The sequence below is a fragment of the Centropristis striata genome, chromosome 2 (assembly GCF_030273125.1).
Source record: "Centropristis striata isolate RG_2023a ecotype Rhode Island chromosome 2, C.striata_1.0, whole genome shotgun sequence".
NCBI classification, from domain to species: Eukaryota; Metazoa; Chordata; class Actinopteri; order Perciformes; family Serranidae; genus Centropristis; species Centropristis striata.
This window is the reverse complement of record NC_081518.1, coordinates 5905788-5928180: the sequence shown is the minus strand read 5'-3', so window position 1 is coordinate 5928180 and position 22393 is coordinate 5905788. Positions and strand designations below refer to the sequence as shown.

General features: G+C 39.9%; 1 protein-coding gene across 1 annotated transcript in view; it reads left to right on the top strand.

Annotated features, from left to right (window-relative positions):
- syt7b (synaptotagmin VIIb) overlaps positions 1 to 22393 on the top strand; it is a 130659-nt gene that overhangs the window by 86025 nt on the left and 22241 nt on the right. Inside the window, exons 5-6 of the mRNA XM_059348578.1 lie at positions 823 to 1170; positions 8391 to 8513. Coding sequence (XP_059204561.1) covers positions 823 to 1170; positions 8391 to 8513 — 471 coding nt within the window. The remainder of the gene's footprint in view (positions 1 to 822; positions 1171 to 8390; positions 8514 to 22393) is intronic.

Sequence of the window (22393 nt, the reverse complement as noted above, 5' to 3'; positions counted from 1 at the left end):
GTAATTAGAGAGCAATCTTAAAGAACGTTGATTGGAGGTGGTGTGGAGAAAGATTGATGTGAGGGTAGGGGGGTGGAGAAAAGATGAATGGACAGAGGAGATGGAGAGCAGTTGAGCTCAGAAGCATAGAGGGAAGAGTGGGAAGGGAAAAGAGAGCAGCAGCAGACGGGACCTTAGAGAATGGCTGGTGGAAGCAAAAGGCAAGAAGGTGGAAGTAGGTCAAGGCTAATTAGGGGAAGAGGTAACATACAGAAACAATTTAGCGCTGCAGAACAGAGACTCGAGTTAAGTGATAGTGATACTTTAACTTCAGCTTGAATTTAATTCCACTTCCACTGCAGAGGTTTGTTTTGACACCAGTTTGGAGAAGAACAATTGAATGTGTACACATTGCATGCCAGCCCATCCACACACTCATACACTGTCATGCAGCCTGAGCTTGAAATTCTACACATTTTTTTTCTATCCAGATGTTGAACAGTAATCTAAAAAGCTTTCTGACAACTCTGTTCTTCTTTCTCTCCCTCCTCTCTCCATGTTTCACTGATCTTTGTTGTCTCTTGATCCTCGCTCCCTTGGATATCTACCACGAACACTGTGTTCCAACATTTCAATCTGTGCTGTATCTATATATGTTTTTGCCATTTTATCTTCTGCATCTTCCTTTTGATATACGTTCCCATTTATTTTTTATGCTTTCATCTCTTCTGAGTCCTTTTTAAAACTACCTACCTTGTCCCGTATGTCTCATGTTATCTCTAACTCCGATGTCTTCCTTGTTGTACCCATCTCTGTCCTCGGTGCTCCCATGTGTCTGCTCAGTTTCGGGGATGCTTCCCTCTCGTCTGCTTCCACCCTGGAGCACATCCCGTCCTCTGCAGTGGCGCGCCCTCGCCCCCTGGTCCGGCAGCAGAGCCTCCAACAGCCCCTCACTCACCAGCCCCCTCCGGGCCCCAACGACCCCCCAGTCACCTCACAGAGCCTGGGCCAGTTGCACACGGGCCCAGGCGGCGGGGGCCACCGTGGGGGCCCGCGCGGGGTCCGGGGGAGTCCGGCTGGAGCCTCCCGGTATAGAGGAACAGGGGCAGGGCGATCAAGGTCAAATCCTGGCAGCTGGGATCACATGATGGAGCAGATCCGCAACAGAGGGCTGGACGTCAAGTCGTTCTTGTAAGTGTCATGAAGTTTTCTGCTCTGTCAAATGTTGCTTTGGGAAATCGTGACAGAAGACTTTGCAAAAACTTGCTGAAATGTTGTTGAGGCTTTGCCAGAGACACTGATTCAAGTCGACTGTGATACTTTTTCAGAGTATAGTCTGTGATGTTGATGTGTGTGCCAGATGTGACAGAATTTAGTGCATTATGCACATTAATAGCTCCTCATGTGAATGTGTCCATCATCAATAGGTCATATTGTCTCTCTCAGCCACTATAATCTCTGTGAGTATGCTGCATAGTGATTTTTGGAAGGCCTTTCAGTCCTTTGTTAGTTTGACATTGTGTGTTTGTGTGGGTATGCTTTTTCCTGTTTTTGTGCACTGTTAATTGAAAACAGACTGAACAGGCTGAATTCATAGATGTAGATAGAACATCTGGATATTATCATATATTTAACAGAATGTTTTCCTCTGTTGCATGTGTGCATCATCACAGCGTGCATACATGAATTGCACAGTTGCTGTAACATCAAGGTGCTGTAAGCAGGGGTGGCGGACCCCACCACATGACTGGACTTGAGTGAGACTCGAGTCACAAATTTAGTGGGACTAACGACTTGGTATTCTTGACCTCAGACACATAATTTGACTTTTTTTTTAATTGAATATTTGCATTTTTCTAGATATCGAGAAGGGTTGTTTTCCAGGACCACTGTCTTTTAACTGATATAGATAAACTGATAGAAATTTGACATTTTGAAACTTGACTTCACTTGCTTGATTCTCACCACAGTAACTTGGGACTTGCTTGAATCTAAAAGGATAGCACTTTAATCTTGTTTGTGACTTGCACATGTGTGACTTACTCCCACCTCTGGTAGTAAGGTTATTCTCCTCTCTGTGGATCCTTTGTGCTGAGATTCATAGCGAAACTGTGGAGGAGGCATGAAATGGCTGGCCTTGACTGGAAAGTTGTTAAAATGCTGACTCCAAAACAGAGATTCAGCTTGTTCAATAAAAATACATGAGGCATAATAGTTGAATAAACTGCACTTTATACACCACCGTTAGCGTCCTGCCACTGTCTATACAGACTTGGTCTCTCTTGATAATATAGTTTTTTCAACAAAACTGATTTTCCCCTTCCATTATAAGGTCTAGGTCTAAGCTGTTTTGGGCACCACCAAAACCAATCAATATAGAGAGCATAAAAACAAAGGGACTTTTTCCAGATCTAATGGTTGTAGTTGGTCCCCAGTGGACTTATTTAGCAAGGCTTGTCTTGGAGCTTTTTTTGCTGTTGTTTTTTTATCGTTTGCTCTAGCTTTTCCACACTTTTGTATACAGATATGGTAATAATAACAGTCCAAAATGATGTGTAACTGCACACTTTTAATTAAAAAATACAACATTTTTCCTGAGGGAGGACCTCCAACACCCCACCAAATACATGTGCCTCTAAGTCTTTCCCAGACTTAAAATAACCATAATTATAACCCAACTAAGGTTCAGAAGAAATATTCTCAAATATCATTAGAGGTTTTACGATGCCAATGATTTTCCGATCCATTCACGACTGAGTTGGACGGCTGCTGGTGCGGGAAGGCTACTTATTGTTTGACATACCGAGCACGCAGAGCTCTCCTCCTCCGCTTGACTTGAATGATAGATTACAGATGATGTGCTCCACAAAGCAGCATCACGTAAACGCCAGCCCCCCCCCCACCTCGCCCCTCCTGCTCCATGAACATAGACACCCACACACATCCACACACACACAGCTCTACACTTTTTGCGTGTCTTCCCATTAACAGTGTCTCCAGGCCACTGACCTCCCTGCCTATGTGAATCATCATTCAAATAAGGCTGGGCACGTATATACAGAGGTGGCATCGGCCATCGTCCCTGTCCTCATGAATCTCACTGGACCAAACACGTCAGTTGTTGACCCTGAGGGGGGAAACACACTGTGGGGAGTGGGACTATCATGTGATCAGTGAGGTATGAACGACCAAATGCAGCAGTTTCACCTTCCACGTGTGTCCATGCCTGGTGTGGCAACTGAGCCTCCCCACTTACATTTCAGATCAATAGAGCCAGTGTAGGTGGTAATGATTTCAGAGCCCTCCGGTTGGAGAGCGCGTGTCTTTTTTGGACATCTATACAAATCCATTCACCTTATCGACGTGCCTCATGTTGGTACTGTTTACACATCCCCAGTGGTCTCTCAAGTGCTAATGTGTTCCTCTTGTTGTCGATATTGCTTCACCAAACAGCCTCTTGTTAAGGAGGGAATGCACTACAGAAAGCGCATAGAGACTGGAAAATTAGATCCGAAATGTGAGATATGGAGAGATGAGAGGAAGAAGATCAGAAGGAAGATGTGGAGAAACTGATAAAAAAAAGGAGTCGCAGGCAAATAAGGATGACATAATTTGTTGATCCTTCTGCGATCTGATTATACTTCTTGGGCGAGACCATGTGGGTCTGTATGCATGCCTGTCCTTCGATTTTCTAAACAATCATTCATCTGATCAACTTAACAATTCTCACCCAAGGAAGTGCAGTGTCGAGTGCTTATTAGTAGTGTGTCTTGTACACACTGTGTAGTGTATTGAGAGGGGAGCCCTATTGACTCTAAGGCAGCCGAATGGCATGCTGACAACGCTGCTTATAAGAACTGGATATAAGACACTTATTCAGTCAGTGAGAATTGCTTGCTTTTTTATTTTTCCAATCACTTATCTCAGCTTGAGAAACATTTGACAAATATAAAATCTTGCAGGTTGAGGACAGTTTTACAGTCCTTTGTAACAGTGTTCTATGAGGAAAATGTGTTTTTTGGGCTGCAGGGTTGTTGTTTTTTATTGCAATACAGCAATTGGCCACTGCAGAAAATTTACTTCAAATGCTTCGTGGTGGGGCCATATCCAGTTCTACAATACATCCATGCTTGGTATAGCTCGCTCTCTGACCCTGTTTCCATTTAGCAGTACCATGTGGTCTGAGTGATTCAACACAAGTGGACAGCTCTCAGTCTGTGTGTTCTCACCTGGCAGTAGCATGCATCTCCACATGCGTCTTCAGTCACCACTTGTGATCCGATTCCTCTTCCTCTTCCTGCTCTGTATGTAAATTAACAGGTACATCACTTCCATTTGCGAAACACCAAATGCGTTGCTGTTGGTGGGGGGCAACAGTGCCCCTCCCTTGCCTAATCAGCTGGAAATAAAAGAAGAAGAAGAAGTAGCAGTAGTAGTAGTTGTAGTAGTAATAGTATAGGGGAAGAAAAAGAAGAAATCAAAACAATACATTCTTTGGCGTATTCCAGGCAAACCACATCACCGAAGATGTTATTTTTTTGGTCTTCTGTTGGTTGTTTAACTGCAAATGTGCGCTTTTATGATGCTATTGTAACGTGAATGAGTACGTACTTCCACTCGGGCAGGTTGCTACAGTTAAGTGGGCGGTCTGTGACAAGAGTCAGATACCCGTTCTCACTACTATCTGAATAAGGACACATGCGGCCTGAACCACCTCAAAATGTGGTTTTTGACATCCAATCTCAATGCGTCCTGAGCTGTCCACTTGTGTTCAGACCACTCAGACCACATGTTTCTGCTAAACGAAAACAGGGTTTCTGTCGCTTGCAACAGTACATTCACAAACAGATGAAGAAAACGAGACCAGAGATGTAACTGTAACAAACTCAAGCAACAGCGATGTAAGTTCCAGAATGAACACTTTCACTATTTCGTCCCAAATTACTAGCTGTTCTGTCTATAATCGAGCATTGTTGGGGAACTCAACTATGTAATTGCAGATATATTACTTAGGATCATAGACTGTATAAATAATGGACGTAGTCACCGTGCCGTCACCCATTGGTTTGTGGACTGCCCGTTGGAAGCATCGAGTTCAGCGTTACACTCATCACCATCTTGCGTCGCCATCTTGTTTCGGATACGGGGAGCAGACCATATTTGGACTGTGGAGGAGGAGAGGGATCTGATCTCTGACTACAGCCTCTCTACACCGGCAACCCGACTGAGCAAAGCCTCTGCTAATTCATGTTAGCTTTAACTGGAGCATTAACTGGGATGTTAGTTTTGGCTAGCAAAAAACAAAAACAAAATGTATGTTGCTTATCTCAGAAAAATTAACAGTGACTCCTTGTCTCGTGTCTGTTAGTCCAACCAAACGCTGAAGAAGACATTTTTACTGAACAAAACGTTCAAATAACCTGTCATTAAGTGAAAATACAGTGAAAGGGTCAAAGTTATTAGACCAAATCGGTAAACGTCCTTTTTTATATCTATATAACATTATATATAACTTTATTGACATGTTGCCGTGGATACGCATTGTTCTGCTTCTCTCCTGATGACGGCTCACCTTGTCAGTGACCTGTCAATCAAAGGTAGCCCCGCCCCAAATCATACGATTCTTTATCTTCTACTTTCTTCTAAATGGGGCCATTACTAGAACTATTAACATCGAATTGTCTTGAAGAATTTTTTACTAGTGATTGAGACTATATTGTTGTCCTAAAAAAAATTCTGAGGTAATAAATGAAGTGAGAAGTTTTCTCATTTTGCACTGAAATGAATGGACAGATTTTTTTGCAGCCAAACTTAGCGCCCCCTGCTGGAATTTTCGGTAGAATGCAGGCTTAAGGCACTTCCTGGTTTGACTCCATGCTCAGGCACGGAGATTGCCGCCTGCTTAGGACCTAAGGAAGAGCAATGTGGAGTGAGAATTTGTTTGGATGAGCCGTTTTCGAGCAAGCTACAAGTAGCATTACCGGAGTACAGTTTAATCATTAGGGTTTTTTTGGGCCGAAGGAACCTTTTCATTACCTTTTTATTGTGTCTGCAACCTAAAAGCCAGGAACGATCAAAGTTCTTGGAATGCTTTTTTCCTCCTATTTCAGAGTAGGTGTAGGTGCTCTTTCAGAACAAGAGAAAAAAAGTCCTGTGATGTTTAAAGGATAAGCAAAATCATGTTGGAATTGCCCTTTAACAAACGACTGTGGTAAAGTAAATGCATAAAGGTTGTCCTTTCGTTGCACGCTATGTTTGAGGCTGTATGAAGAGGAAAAGAGCATTTTAGTGGCAGAGAGGGAAGTATAAGAAGGCAGAATAGTGAACAATATGTGGCTACATGTGGGTTGTTATTTTAGGACTGTGAATTACAAGGTTAGTTGTGGGCAAATGTTAATTTGTTAAGGTCACTGTTTGCATGGCCTCTCGAATTCACGGTGCAGCATACTTCAGTAAGACGTAATTTAAAAGACCTCAGGCATGTTTAGAGGAGGAATAACAGCTGAAAATCAACTCGATATGTTTCTTTGTTGCAGGTTTTTGTTAAGGCCACCTCAATTTCCATGGATTTCTTTTTGCTTTTTGTTCTTTTTTTTCTGCATGTCATTTCAATTGCCTCTATATTTTTTTCTCTCTGAAATAATCCAAACCCTTGTTTTAGGTTTCTGCTTTTCTATTTTTAACACATTTATTTTTCTAGGAAACAGATAACAGAGGAGGATAAAACCATGGAGGCATCAGTGGTTCTAAGCCCTTCTGCTAATGAAGCTCATTTCAGCCAAACACATTTCTATGACTATCATATCATACAGCGGATTAAAAAAACACTTGAAATTGAATGCATTACTGTGCAAAGAACACACACACTGTTCACTGATGCATTTATATAACCTCATATATTGTAATGATGAAAAGCACTTTATGGATGTTTCCAGCAGATTATAAAGAACATGTTGACCCATGATTAATATCCCTGGTATCATCCCCTGTATTTTAATTAGACACATTATGCTATAAAACAGTTAATATTAGAAATGCATGGGCTAGTCTTTCATGACCCATACAACATCATGTCAGCGTTAAATAAAGAAAGAAAGAATTAAACCAGCACAAATCATCAGATTTTATAGTAAGAAAAACTGCTCAAGGTACTGCTCCAGCATACAGTACATTAAGTAATCATTGGCACTGAGCATTATGCCAAATATGAGAGCAAGACTTTGTTGTAATTCAAAGGCTGGATGGCTTTTAATAGCACACTCTCAACCTCATGGAGCTGGTTAAAGGAGTGATAGTCTTTAGATCTCCTTTCATCAACAGCAGATCTATTTTTCTTCTGACTTGTTATGTAGTCTAATTTAATAATTCAAGAAAAGGGAAACTTTGCCACACAACTGAAGGATGTTCATTGATTATTATTTGCACGAAACTGATGATGCAACGACCGATAATTAAAAAAATATATATATATGAATCCGCCTGCTGCAGAACTAGAACTAACAGAACTATTGAACTACAAAAGGTACTTGTAGAGTGCTGCCAAGGCCATGCTGTGTGTTGCAATGTTAATGAAAATGAAAAATATTTTGTGTAACCACCTTGTGATTCGGCTCCGCTCCAATGATGTAAAAAATGTTAATAGGTTTTTCCTTAGCCCACGCTACACGCTTCCACCAAGGTCCATGAAATTCTAACCAGTGTTTTTTATGTAACCTTGTTCACAAATAGACAAACAAACAAACGGAAAACATTACTACCTTGGGAGAGGTAATAAAGGGGAAAGAAAGTCAAACCATGAAGATGTGTTGTGCAGTGGAATGCAAAAAAAAAAAAAAGAATATATTGCAGCAGAATGAAACCTCTCTTTGGATTACCCAAAAGATTAATGTTAGCATTAGTGTTAAGATTTGCAGATCAGAGTTTGGTGTCTCAATCCACGCATGGCATGTAGTCACAATGCAAAAAACATATGTAAGCATTTCTACCAACAAAATCTAATGTTTTCCATGTTTTGAAATGTTCAATGATATTTACATGAAATCGGCCTTCAGAAAAAAACTGTTCAGATGTTTGTGTACAAAATGGCAAGAAATGAATGCAGCAAAGTGTTACTAAAGTGTTAGAATAAAAAGTCTGTATTGTATTTTCAGTTCACTCCAAAGCACAGAGGTCTGGTTGAGATGCACTGCTGTGTAAAGTATAGACTCCACATTTGTTAAAATGAAATAGTCCTCACAACAGTCTACCACCTCTCTCCCACTCTCTCTTTGTATGTGAAATGAATGTGTGCTGCTTGTGTTACTGTCGCTGCCTGTCTGTGTGTATGTTGGAGTATGTGTGTGTGCGTTTGTGTGCCTATTTGTCTACACACCTGTGTGGTCTCGTGATGTCTTGTTTGTCTGTGTGTCCAGTGAGGGGAAGATGGTTGTTCTGTCTCTAGCAATCGGGCTGGCTGAACAGGACGACTTTGCCAACCTCCCAGACCTGCAGGAAGCTCCAGCAAGCAAAGAGAACGAAACCACACCAGAAAAGAGGTAAATGAGCGAAAGAGAGAGCGAGAGAGAGAGAGAAGAATAATGACGATATGATAAGAAATGTGATGAGTATGGAACAAGAATAAAACATGAAGCCGAGGTGGCTGTCTTAGTGGAGAGGTACGTAATGATGTAATGATGCAATTTAAAGTGTTGCAGGACTATTTATCTCTGTTGTGTTGATGTAGTGGTCTACACACTGAAGGGTGACCTGAAAGATCAACAGTTTCAAGGTCTAAAAATGAATTCCTGTGTTAAAAGCAGAATAAATCTTAGCTGCTTAAAGGGATAGTTCAGTTATCTTGAGGTCAGGTTGTATGAGGTATTTATCCATAGTTAGTTTATTACATACAGTACATGGCGGTCTACAAGCCCCGAGTTTTGGGAAGCAAGAAGAAGGACCGATATGGATGTTAAGCAATGTACTGCTGTGGACTGGGGCAGCAGTGAAACATATTTTAGCCACCTAAAAAAAGGCCTTCCTCAAAGAACATTATTATTACTTTATTGACGCTATATTTTGAATATTTTCTCCATTTTACCTTGCTGTCAGAAAGCCTTTTCTGATGGAGAACCGAAACCGTTACACTCTCTTCAAAGCCACCAGACTCCTTTGACAAAAACAGTAATTTAACCTCACAGAATACAGTAGTTGCTGATCCTATCAGTTAGTTTGTTTGTGTTACTGTGTGACTTTAATAAATCCCAACTGACCCTTTAAAACAGCAAAGTCACACAGCAGCACAAACAAACCAACAGATCGAGGCAGCGGTAGACCTGCAATTACCGTGTCCTGCAAGGTAAAATTACTGGTTTTGTCAATGGAGTATGGTGCCTGTGAGAGAACAGTTAATGGCTTCAGTTTCCCAAGGTAAAGCAGTGATAATATTCTAAATGGAGTGCATGCTTACACCGATAGTGATGTTTTTTTTCCAGTTCCTATCATTATTTTTATTTTTAGCTTCTAATTTTTTCCTTTGCTGCTGTCCCAAAGTCTGTACTCCTGCGTGCTTCTCCAAACTAGGGGGTAGCCATCTACTGTCATTAAAACACCACTTCAAAAACTCTGCACTATCTCTTCTAAAATACCATTTATCCTACTAATAGGATTATAATGAAAAGCAGCACAGAGCAGGACTGAAGACTTTTGAAAAAAAATTCAATTTGACAACACCTGATTTTCTAACAGGTTAGTACCATCTTACCCTCTTATCTGAACCTTTCACAGATTTTTTTAAATCGTCACTTATGAAGTTGAATCGTGTCAAAATATCATATTCACAATAATATCAGCATGGCTTGATACCAGGGCTTTTAGAAATACTGATGTCATGAGTGTTCTCATGGCAACCCGCTCCTTTTTTTAATCAAATTTCATTTATTTATCTGTTAGATGTTTCAGAGCCGTCTCTACACTGCCAGAAATACAATTCTGGCGGAACAATATGCACGTGTAATCTACTGTTGATGCAGTTATATGTAAACTCCTCCTCGGGCCATTAAAACATGACATGACCTTGTTTTTTTTTCAGTGGTAGCCATGGCCCTGCATAATACTCTTACATTAGTTGCTCTTCACTACCATGACTTTCTTATGTTTGCTTTCCTTTTTATGTTCAGCTTTACGCTAACCACATCTTCTTTTCCAATTTCACATTTTAGGTCCTCTTGTTCCTCTTTTTTTTTCATGTCCTCTGTGTTCTTCGTCCAGACCTTTTGTAAGTCTGCTTGTCTGCAGCCCTTTTGCTGTTTGATCTGCGAGTCGTTGGCACAAGAGAAGGGCACCCTCATTATTTAGTAGTAAGGTTCCTCACATGAAACACTCGTCTAAAAATATGCTAACCTCTCATCTAGCAGTGATCTCGGAGCAGCTGTCAGAGACTAACACGATCTCTCAGCTGCTGAACAAAGGACTAAACCGGCTGCCCTCTTATCACATCACAGTGTTTGAGGGATAAAGAGCTTAACCCACTGTTTTGACACTCGTAGGCTAAGCATAAACCTGGGTGTAGTCCCACATAACACTATATAGATTTTTAGAAGTTTTTCCTAAATCCTCTCTGCAGTGCATCCAAGGGTGCTCTTCTAACTAGGTCATCTGTGAATTTTTTTCGGTTGATGGAAAAAAATAGCAGTCTTTCTTGGAAGAAAGAAACATTTGTCTTGTTTTTGATGTTGCTGCAACAATTATGACCTTTTTTTATGCTTTTAAAATTGAATTTAAAGAATGTCTGAGGGTCAGCCAGGGGATGAGGACCAAGCTTATCTCCTGTCCCCCCCATCATCCTCTCTCCATCTCACTGTCTGGAGGTCTGTCAAGCACCTAACTCTAATCACAGCCAGCCAGCGAGCCTCTACCCTGAGGGGTCGCGTGGGCCAAGTCGTCTAGTGTCCTTCCACAGCTAATAACAGCTCTCCATCATCATCTCTGTCCCTCTCTCTCATCTCTGTGTCTCTGTAGTCACCCGGTAAGCTCTCTGCGCCCGTCTGCTGGCTCGCTCCCGGCCGTTTTCATGGAGCCCAGCAGACTGAGAACGCTGGAACAGGATGATCCGACCAAGAATATATGTGACGAGACAAGACGCTGTCAGACAGTGAAAGACAGACAGAAAGAGTGGGACACCTTTGCTCTCAGCTTTCGAGAGAAATATGCTACAAGATAAAAATAGACACTCCCATAGAGGTTTTCAGATTCTGTTGATTTATTAATGAAATCAAATACAGTTCGCAGCACAAATATCTACAAACACCAAATCTGATAATAGGGAAGTGATAGGATAAAAGCTGTGTGCGCTTTGTATTACGTCAAGTCTAAATATGGACAGTAATCATGCAGAACAAGTGGAACTTTGCTTTTATATTGATTTATATGAATCAATGAATGGGGAGCTATTTTGACATTTCCTGTTCGGCGTCCTACATCAGTCACGTCAGTAGCTGTATCAAAGTGCAAAGACATGGCGGCAGCAAGAGAAGATTTGAAATTTAGGATACATCATCCTGTTTCAAATCAGGTGTGGCAGCATTTCAGCTTTCTTATTAGCGGTGCAGAGTGAGAAGATAACAGAAAAGACATAAACAGTGTTCTTTGTGAATGTCCAGACATCTCTGTTGCTGCCTGAAAATGTAGGCATGTTGATATTCCTTTTAAAACAAAGTCAATTCCATGATAGGAACACAGGCCTTCTGTTTAATTGAAGAAGTTTTCTTTATTTACAATGTTCATTTATTTAATCGATTTGGGATTTGGTTTAAAATTCAGTTTAGTTCTTTTTGTTATTCAAGATATTTTCCGTCTCCCTTTACAAAAAGGAAATTGCACATTGTTTTGAATAGATTATACACTACCTCAGAGAAAGAGAAAAGGTTTCTGTAATTTTAATTTGAAACTTAAGATGATTGGATGATTGTCAGAGAAACAAAAATCAGTTTCTTATTACTTGCACAACCACCAGACACATTAAAACATTTGCATTCATTTGAAGTCGTAATTGTGTCAACAAATCATCATACCTAAATGACAAAATAGGTTGTCTGCTAATGACTCTCAAAATAACATATATATGACCGCTGTATTTAAGGTTGTGAAATGCTCGCAGTTTTAAACATGCGACTATGTTATTGTCTAATGGTTAACTGCCTGGAAATGAAACCACTTTATATCTTTAGGCAACAAAACTACTTTAGTTGGTTAGGTTGAGAAAATGTCTTAGTTGACTTTTCGTTGCATAAAAGACACGAACAGTGATCCTTTGGGTGAAAGACGTGTTTGTTTGGCTCGTCCATCCACCCTCACCTCCTTCCTCCACAGACTTTATACGCTTTCACTTGACTTCCCCCTTTGCTCCTGTCATAATTACTACAGCCACTAGAGGTTGCTACCATGCAACAAACATGTGAAAATGTGTTGTAATAAGCTGCTTGCGTATACAAACATTATGGTCGTTTTGGTGTTTCAGGAGGGTCTGGTTTGTGTTGTGTCTACCTGATGAATTTAAGACTAATATCAGTTCTCTTTCATAGCTCTGTTTTTGTCGAAAAATATTTTGGTATGGTTGCTGACGTTGTCTCCTGCTTGGTGCTCTGCAGGTCGTGTGCAGTGGGTTTATCAGAGCTGTCTGCTGCTGCTGGAAACAAGGCTGATAAAAGTAATGAGACTGAACCAAAAGTGTAAATTTGTGGGCTTAAAAAAACAAAACATTAAGCCAAAATGGGCTAAAAGTGCAGAGCTGGTGATCGCTCTTTCTGTTCATCACTACAAAGCATCTCACATTATGCACTCATTTGATTCATTGGTATAAGAGAAAAAATATTGATTAATTAAGCTTTAATGTGTTTTTAGAATGAATTCAGTAGTCACTAATCTTGATCACAGCTGCCTAATTATCATATACAGTAAAACACTGCACCTGTTTCACATGTTCATAGGAAAATCTCTTTACATAAGAGATGTGTGACTTGTCTATTGGTGTTGCGATCTTGTAATGAAATGGTGATATAAAGGAAGATACTGTAGCGGTGTGCACTAAAAACTGCTCATCAAAGCCTGTCAACATAAAACTGAGATAGGATCTATTTTAATCACTCATTCAAAACCTACAACCTAAATATGTGGAGAAGAGCCTGTTTTGCATCAATGATGGCTGAGATGTGCAGCGTGATGTGATAGAAAAATCATTTACAGCGTTCATTATCAGTGGTGTGTTGTCTTGTGAGAAAAGTTTAATGTTAATCTGTGATTTGGGATGCAGAAATGGCTGAAGCTGTTGCCTACAAAAGCTTTCCTGTACTTATTACATCTAAGAGATAAAATCCCATAAGACACAAATGCAGCTGTGATTACAGTTAATTATATTATTGTCAAAGGACACATTTTGTTTCTCGCTGATCTGTTATCTGCGGACAAAGCCAGTGTTTTCTGGCTCTGTGTTAAGTGAAAGGTCGTCTAATCTCTAATGTGGAGCTTCTTGTTATGTGAGTCAGTTTGGGTCGCTGTGGTAGGCCGGCCAAAGCCCTGCGGTGGACTGGACATAATCACCCACCTGCAGATAACGATGATGGAAGCTCTGAAGCTGTTTGTGTTATTATCATCTCAGAAAGCTGCTGTTGCATAGCGGAGCTGCATCTTAATGAGCTCAGAGATTCGCCACACACAGAGACACGACAGGGAAATAAATATGAATAAACCCAAAAGAGCTTACTGGCCCCGGACAGCCTCCACTCTGAACACTGAGTTTGTATAAAGCTGTAAAATGTGCAGCGGTTTCTGAAATGGAGCATATCAAAGTTAGCTTCCTTTCAATACAAACCAAGAATCCATTGTGCCCAGACAGACTGTTAATGACAGGATGTTCAATTATCAGATTGTGGTCCACTCTGAATAAGGTCTAGAATATAATAGTATATATATTTTTGCTTTCACAGTTGATAATCATGTACCTCTAATACACTGATACCGACGTGTTTGTTATATTTACAACACTGCTGAAAGTCCTGGTGCGGTATAATGCAGTAAGTGCTTTCAGTGTGGTTGACCATTCATAACTTTTAAATGAGAAACACGCACCATGTTACCACAAAAGAAATACACGCTTGAGAAGATGAAGCTCTAGTGGGAAAGAAAGATACAAACCTCACAGACATCATCTTTGGAAAATGTCATTAGAGATAAAAGAGGAATACGTTCTTATAGTCTAAGTAGTGATAATGAAAAGTAAGCTTAGTTTGTGGGAGCTTATTTTTCAGATTTTTATTCTACATATACACTGTTTGAAACACATTTAACAATTATGGCAAAATCACAAACTACATTTTGCTAAAAGAACCTTTGTTTGGCTTTTTTACTGTATTACATGTTTGATAATGCTGTTGTTTAGTTTCGGTAAGCTGTCTTCTTTATGTTTCACAGAGTTCTTTGGGAATTTATCCCTTTTGTTGGGATGTAATGTTTCCCCTTGTTTCTCGTAATTTACTCAAATGATTGATTATATTTTGTTTAGTTGTTGTTTTTTTTAATCTTCTCTGTCTCTTCCTAGGTGTTTTATCTACAGTATGGTCTTTTGCATTGATTGATTCCTCTCAGCTCTATGGAACATTTTAGTGCCATTCAGCTCATTGTTTTGGTTTTACAACTTTAGTGTTTTTGTTCACTCTCACCACCTTCATCAGTGTCATTTTAGCTGTGTTCAGATAAAAAAAAAAACACCTCTGATAATCCTCTGACAGCCTGCCCAGAAACAAACAGCAGAAAGGCAAAGTTAGCAACACAGCGGAGCACTTAACAGCTACACAGCCAATTATTTCTTTCAGGAGTAGGTGGAGACCAAAATCGAACTAAAAGGAGAATGTATATTTCATTAAGTTTTGGGTGCCGGAAACACAGCTACAAATAATGCTGGGCTTACACCAAAAGATTTTCACAGTCCCAGACTAAAAACTGAACTGGAGTTTTACTGGAGTCACGGAGCTCCCGTCATCTCCATCGTTAAATTTAAGGTAGTAATCTGCTCTGTTTCATATCAGTCTTTTCCTAGTCTTGGGTTTGGATCATATCAAACGTGTTTTATATTATCTCAAATCGCAGTGACGTCACACAATCAACAACCAATAGATGAGCGGGGGAAAGGTCCCCGGTTCCAGACCGGCCAGTAAAACCACTTCCACAGGAAAAAGGAACATCACAGTAATGTTAGTAAGCTCAGTCCTAAATGAAAATATAGTGATGTCATATGTTTCGTGTGTATATGTATTTTTTGGGGTGCTGTTTCTTAGTAAATAGAACAGTACGGAGACCCAGTTAAAATGTATAAATAAATGTATACATAAATAAGTAATAAATAATCCATGATTAATGTATGAAAAACTAAATGAAAGTTGATAGAGCTGATAAATATAGTTATTCAATTAAAGAAATTATAATTAAATAGGACATAAATGTATATCATGAATTCATTTCTAAATATTCCTTTCCTTTATTCTTCCTCATATCTATTTTTACTGTAAAATAGTCAACTTTTCATGTCAGAAAAACAGACACCCTTTTTCAGCTTTGTGAGGGGCATTTTGTGGCGTCTTCTCTTCCTTTTTTTTTTTTCCAACACAAACCACTGCACACACTCGAGCAGCAGGAGCCAAAAGCTGCTTCTCCTCCATTTCGAAAGTTTCTACTAAGAGCATGATGGGGGGAAAATTGCATGGTAGGAAAAATAGCTAAAAGAATCTAGTTGTAGTCTTGTAAATAGTCACCCTGAAAGACTAAAAACTCTAAACACTTGTCTTTAGATGTGAGCAGGTGTGAGCCTATAGTTTTCTGGGAGTATTTTCCAAATCTTTTCAAAGTCTTCTGATGTATAAGTAGCATAACTAGGTCATTTTTTTTATATTTTCACCCAAAATGTGAACATTTAAGTAGATTGTCATTTGGAGTTGAGAATAAACACCTAAAGATCAACCTTTACATTGCATTTGATGGGTGCTGTTTTCTAGGTGTGTACATGGGCGGCAATCAGAGTTCTAATCTTGGCAGCTGTAACGTCATACTGCACTTGCTGAGTTGCACAACGCCACACTGTACAGTATTAATCAAGCAGGAAGTTGTTGCCACTCTTTATCAGCTGGCATATCTGACTCTTTCAATTGTGTGTCTGAGCCAGCAATCACAGTGAGTCAAGCCTCCTAATGACTCTCCAGACCAGGCCACTGGTCCCCATGGCAGCCTCTGGAGCCGGCAGTGGCCCGGGAGGAAAGATGATTGGAAAGAAAAAGCGATGTAGGTCAGCACAAACGAGGCATCTTTTTAAAAAACCCGTCAGATCTAAGTCTGGAGCTCATTCACCATTTCCCTGGTTGCCGCTTGTGGCTACGAGCAAGGAGCTGATTTAAGAGCGCTCATGAAAGCAAAGTGAGGGGGACGTCACAGCGAAAGTGACTATGAGTAGTGGAAGGGGCGCTTCAAGGCGTTCTTGAAGTCATTAAACACATATTATTGACTTTTAAGTCTAATTTTGGAAAAGATATGACGTCACTACAGTTTCTTTATGCACGGAGCGTGATTTACAAAAACAGCAGCTCCCCAGTGGATAAATCTGAAGAACAAGGCAGCAGAAGTCTATTCAAACAGCATCAAGTCCGTCCAACACTGTAGACGGCTCCATTAGTTGTATTAGTCTACGTGTTGAGGGGGGCGGTGGCCTGGTGATTTGTCCCTGTTGGTGTGGAGCGCTGAGTGGGCTGACATTGGAGCCTGGGCCTCATCCATCATGGGACGTGGGACCTATATTGTGTTTCATGGTCTCCTAGGGCTAGTGTATGATCAGCAAGACCCAGATACAGTAATGTTTATGGAGACACACTTCCTATCCAGGCCCTGCTGGTAACCCTCATCCCTCATGTTCTCACCCGTCCATCCACTCTCCCTCCCTCGCCCTCTGCTTCCCATTCCTCTCCCCATCCCCTCATCAATTTCCTCTCCAGCCTCTGCAGCCCTCATTTTGTTTCTCAATAAGACGTTGTCTCCTCATCTCTCCTTCATTCCCTCTCCACCTCTGCCTTCTCTCCCAATCTCACCTCCACGCTTTATTTAATTGCATCTATTAAACCTTTTTTCCCCCGTTTTTTACGCCTTTTTTCCAGTTTGTCTCCCTCTCTTTCTCCTTTTCCATTCCACTATCTCCTTATTCACCTAATCCAGCCTCTCCTGAGGGTGTTGACTGGAGTTGTGATGGGATGATGTCACAGTAACGCTTCTCTGTCAGTGTAGATGACTGTCAGCTCGGCCAGACTCTGATAAATCTGCTCCTTGTGGGCAGTTTTCATGCGTTGGAATATACAGTATATTTGCTCACACTCCCATGAGCTTTCCATAACATCCCTGTATCAGCTTTAGATGTCTGAAATCATTCCACGTGATAAGATTTGCCTCCAAACACGGCTTTATACTCACCCAATCTAAGCTCTATTTCTTGCTTGTTTAATTTATCTAAATGATAAAAGCCATTATTGTTTCATATTGTTTTCCAACATGAAGCCAGCCATGAAAATAAATGCAATAAATCTTTGTCACTTTATAACTTATCTCATATCCTAAGGCACGTTATCTTAATTATTTTCGCATGACTTCTAGAGACTGATAACTGAAATTGATAGAGGGTAAAATACCAACAAAAATAGCTTTTTAAATGAGCTCTCTCATCCACTTTGTATTAGAGGTGTAGTTATTTTCTCTGAGATCAGTATTTAGTCAGCTAGTAAACTGGGGACTTAACACATTTTTATTAAGCTGATATGCACACAGAGATAAAAAATTGACCCTGTTTCTTAGAAAATACATTTCTATAACACTAATTTGTTTGGCAATTACGTTTTGATATAAAACGTTATTAGATTATATTCCCCTTCAATGCTTTTTCAAGTGAAAGAAGGGGTATAATTTTATACGGCATGAAAGTTGCAGGGTTGAAGTAGGACTTATGGAGAAATGTGACTATTTTGGTTGTCTAATAATCAGTCATTCTGCAGTAATATGTAGGAAGCGCTCAAAACTTACTTTGACGACAAATTGTCTTTAGGATCTTTTCTTTTTATACATCCCTGAAAAATTGGAGAAGACATAGGCAGTCTTGGCAGCAGTTGCTCTCTGGGTCTGTGGGCTAACACTTTACACATCTGCTCCAGTAGCTTGGACTCTTTCTTGGCCTCCAGATTCATGGAAGCATCGCCTCTCTCTCCCTGCTCAAAAGTGCAAAAAAAATCTTATTCCGTATACTCTGGTTCAAGTTTATCCTCTGGCCTCCTCATTGAACAGCTTGCCGTCATTCATTTTTATTTTCTTGTATTTGTTTTCTCTTCCATAAACCTGACTTATGTCCCAAACAGCTGTCAGGGCTGTCTGAGAGAGAGGGGTTGAAGGCTAAAGTACATTTTGTTTCTGCCTCTGACCACATCAGTACATTGCTTAGCCTCCGTGCCTGTAGCTTTGTGGGCTTCTCCAAACTGGGGGCGAGCAAATCTACTGAAGCTAAAACACTGACTATGGATGAGTACCTCATACATCCCTGACTTCAAAAAATCCAAACTATGTCTTTCAGTGGGACTAATTTTCTGTGGGTTCTTGGTTAATTAAGACTGTTTTTCAAATAAAAAAAGAAAATGGCTTACCAAGCAACCCTTGTGAAATCATGCGGCTCAGTTCAGTGAAGGGTGTGACAATACAAAAAAAGCTTTTCAGAAAATCATCAGATCTGCAGAGTTGTAGCACAGCTGAGATGCTGCGGCCTCCTAATGCTGCAGGGCTCATTACTTCTGCTTACTTACAGTCAGGCTCAGGATAGTTTCTGTAGACAATAAAAGGACTGACGACGTCATCTCTCTATATTTACAACAAATTACTGCGACTTGTAAAAACGTTTCCCTTCTTGTTATTTGCTCCACAGTATTGTGAACAAACCATAAACTATTAGTCATATTTTATTGGGATCCAAACTTTTTAGACTTAAAATAAGGCTTCTTTATGTTTGTAAAAAGACATAAACTTGCATCTTATCAAAGAACAAAATTACGACCACTGTTGATTTTCTGTATTAAACATGAACCACTATAGCTTTGTTTTTCCTGGGGAAAAAAAGGTCTGTTTACATTCATTGTTAGTGTTTATACCAATGAAAAGTAATCTAATTTGTATATTACCTGCATAATCATGAGCTAGGAGGTGCGGGTTATTACAAACCATGTTAATATTTGTTGTTAGAGGGGGCGACCCCTAGTGGACATAGTAATTATGACAGGAGGAAATGAGGAAGTTCGGAAGTGTGGCAATGTACTATAAAGACTGAAAAGGTCCGTTTATGGCGGGTGGTAAAGGACTTAACCTGTAAAATAAATTCTGAACACAGATGGAAGTAGTTATTTTTCTAACTCTGATCTTTTTGTCAAACATACCCATTAGATTTGGTTGCTAAATGTAACCAAGTAATGTCCTTTCACAATGCTAACCACATATTTAAAACTGTGATTGTGCAACCATTTTACTGGGTTAAATAGAACTGTCATATTTAATACAATATCATAAAAAACCTGTTAGTGGATGTGGTCAGAAAACCAATGAACACATTTACCGCAGATACCTTGAGAATTTGAGATTGATTTTTAATGTTTCCTCATTATGTTAATAGAAAATGTACTCTCGGCAGAACTGCATTTTTTTCTCTTTTGAATTGAGTGTAAATAACTTTTTTTTCTCGGAGAGACAGGGTTTTCTCAATTGGAGAGCAAACTTGTATATTTGTTATCTATCAAATAACAAAGAAACACTTCCTCATTCCTTTACAGTGTTGTGAAACACAACTTAAATAGAAATAAACATCATATTTGGATGAGGTAAAGTGAAACATAAACACATTTATGCAGTGAAGTACTTTGGAAAAAACAACTGAAGATAGATTCTGCTGACTCGTCTGTTACTCAGCATTTGATATAGTTTTTATTCCAATCATCCCTCAGATTGGTTATATTTAGAAAATAAAAACTCCACGCCTGCTTCATTAAGTGTGCATACAGATACTTACAGTAAGTGCCATCTCGAAGCAAACAGATGGCAGCTAGATGAGCGCGCGCAACAGACATCCCGTTAGTTTTTCTTCTTTTGCAGGACGATATGATGGCAAATATTTTGGTTACAACACGTGTATGAAAACACAAACACGCGTATTAAAATGTTTTCAATGTGGACCGCACGTTGCTTCGCCTGCTCTGAAGCTTCTGTGAGGACATTGTCTCTTGTTCATACCGGACCTCTGCTCTAATTGACTTATTTCTTCTCATTTCTCCTATAATTAGTGACATGATATACCTTTATTGAAGCTTGAAGAATGAAGCACACTCTTTTCATTTTATTCAGTCAATGTTAAACAGTCTTTCTACCAGACAATACACATGTGATATAGGAGGAGATAATGTCTCTCTCTACATTGTCCCCTGGGACGTAACGAGCCGCTTTGTCGAATTACACAGAAAGATGGCTCTCAGCTCCCAGATTGAAGCCATGAGGTCAGAAAGTCAGGGATTTGAATTTCCATGCTTCAGATCGAAGTGGTCGTTCTCCAGAGACATCGCCCTCGACCTCCAGGAGGATTACGTGTGTGTGTGTGTGTGTGTGTGCTCATTTGTTTAGTTTTATGGACTTGCTGGTAGTTAATTTGCATTTCCCATCTGAAAAAAAAGTGAACGAGATTAGAGCTTGTTTCAGTCTGATGATCCAGACTATTTTTATTAGCAGGGGACCGAGGTAACTCCATAATTGCTCATTTCTGTCACTGCCTGTTGTTTTGAGTATCATGGCTGGAGGTTGTTCTGCACTTTTTTTTTTTTTTTGCCATTTATGAATCAGCCATTTTCAGCATGAGCTCACACATACCCAGTGGTGTGTGCTGTGGTGTTTTCACAGGGTCACAGGGGGTTGCAGAAGTGTAGGTATGAGGGAGGAGTGTGTTCCAGGACTGTGTTTCAAAGGCTTTCTAAATGTTTGGTCCCTTTGCCCTGTGGGCTTTTTTTTTGCTATTTTCAATATATGCCCCTCTCTCTCTTTCGCTCTCTGCAACTTCCTTGGATTTTTTTAACTGTCCTCTTTTGAAGGCTCCTGTTACCATGGTTACTGCAACCCCGTGTAAAATACATGATGGTAGTGAGTACAACCTTAAGTGGGAGCACACATTTCAGTAGTCATGGTTACAACAACCTCTAAAGAATGAATTATGTAACTGGTGTTTCAGACGAGATAGTCACCAGCAGGCAGAAAGGGGCAAACTCACAGCTGCAGATATTTTTTACTTCTGTTTGGGCAAAGTTCACCACCGCGGCACGATACATGTGCACTCATTTTTTACTTTCTAATAACTGCAAAAATGTTGCAATAACTGCAACAAGGATACGTCACATTTTCAGTCACGTTTTCAGTGAGAATGAATTGTTCCTCGGGAATATATATCTGCAACATGTCTCATAATTTGCTTCATATCTCGGGACAAGAAGCTAATTTGAGGACGTTATCGTGTGTAGTTGAGATATTCTGCAGCACCAGTGCCCTGCTGCAGCCTGCATGTGTGTGTGTGTGTGTTCAGTGAGCAAATATGTATATTTACACGCATGAATGAACTCACCTCACTACCACACCCAATTGCTCCATGTCCCGCAGGCCGCTGCTGTGTCAACAGTCTTGAATCGAGGACTCGCTGTGCGGCAGCAGGTCTTTATTTACCTTTCATGTCACCGTACATTTAATCTGTGGTGACTATGACAAGTAGACTGTACTTCTTATATTGTTTTGTCAAATACAAGTCCTATAGGGACGCACAGTGCTAATGTTGTTTAGCTGATTTTCTATTAAACGCTACTGCGTCCCACAAACAATTTCAGGAATAAATGCAGCACTTCCAGTGAATCATCTCATATTTGGAAGATGGCAACGTTGACCAATGCCTTTATATTATCTCACCTAGATTACTGTAATGCACTTTCTAGTGGATTACTAAAAAAAAAAACATTGATAAAAAATCTTCCTGCGAAATCTGCCAGTGTACAAGTACAATGAAATTATGTAGCTGACTTGTAGATGCCATACATACAGTCAAAAATTATTATAGACCATTGTTTTCTTCCATTTCTTGTTCATTTTAATGCGTAGTACAACTAAAAGTACATTTTTTTGGACAAATATAATGATAACAACAACAAGTTTAATTTAACAGCTGCTATCTAGCCATTTTCCATGGTTTTCATGATAATGATTTTGGTTATTACCAAGAAAACCATTGAAAATGTCTAGATATCAGCTCTTAAATTAAACTCTTATGAACTATTTTTGTTGCTATCATTATATTTGTACAAAC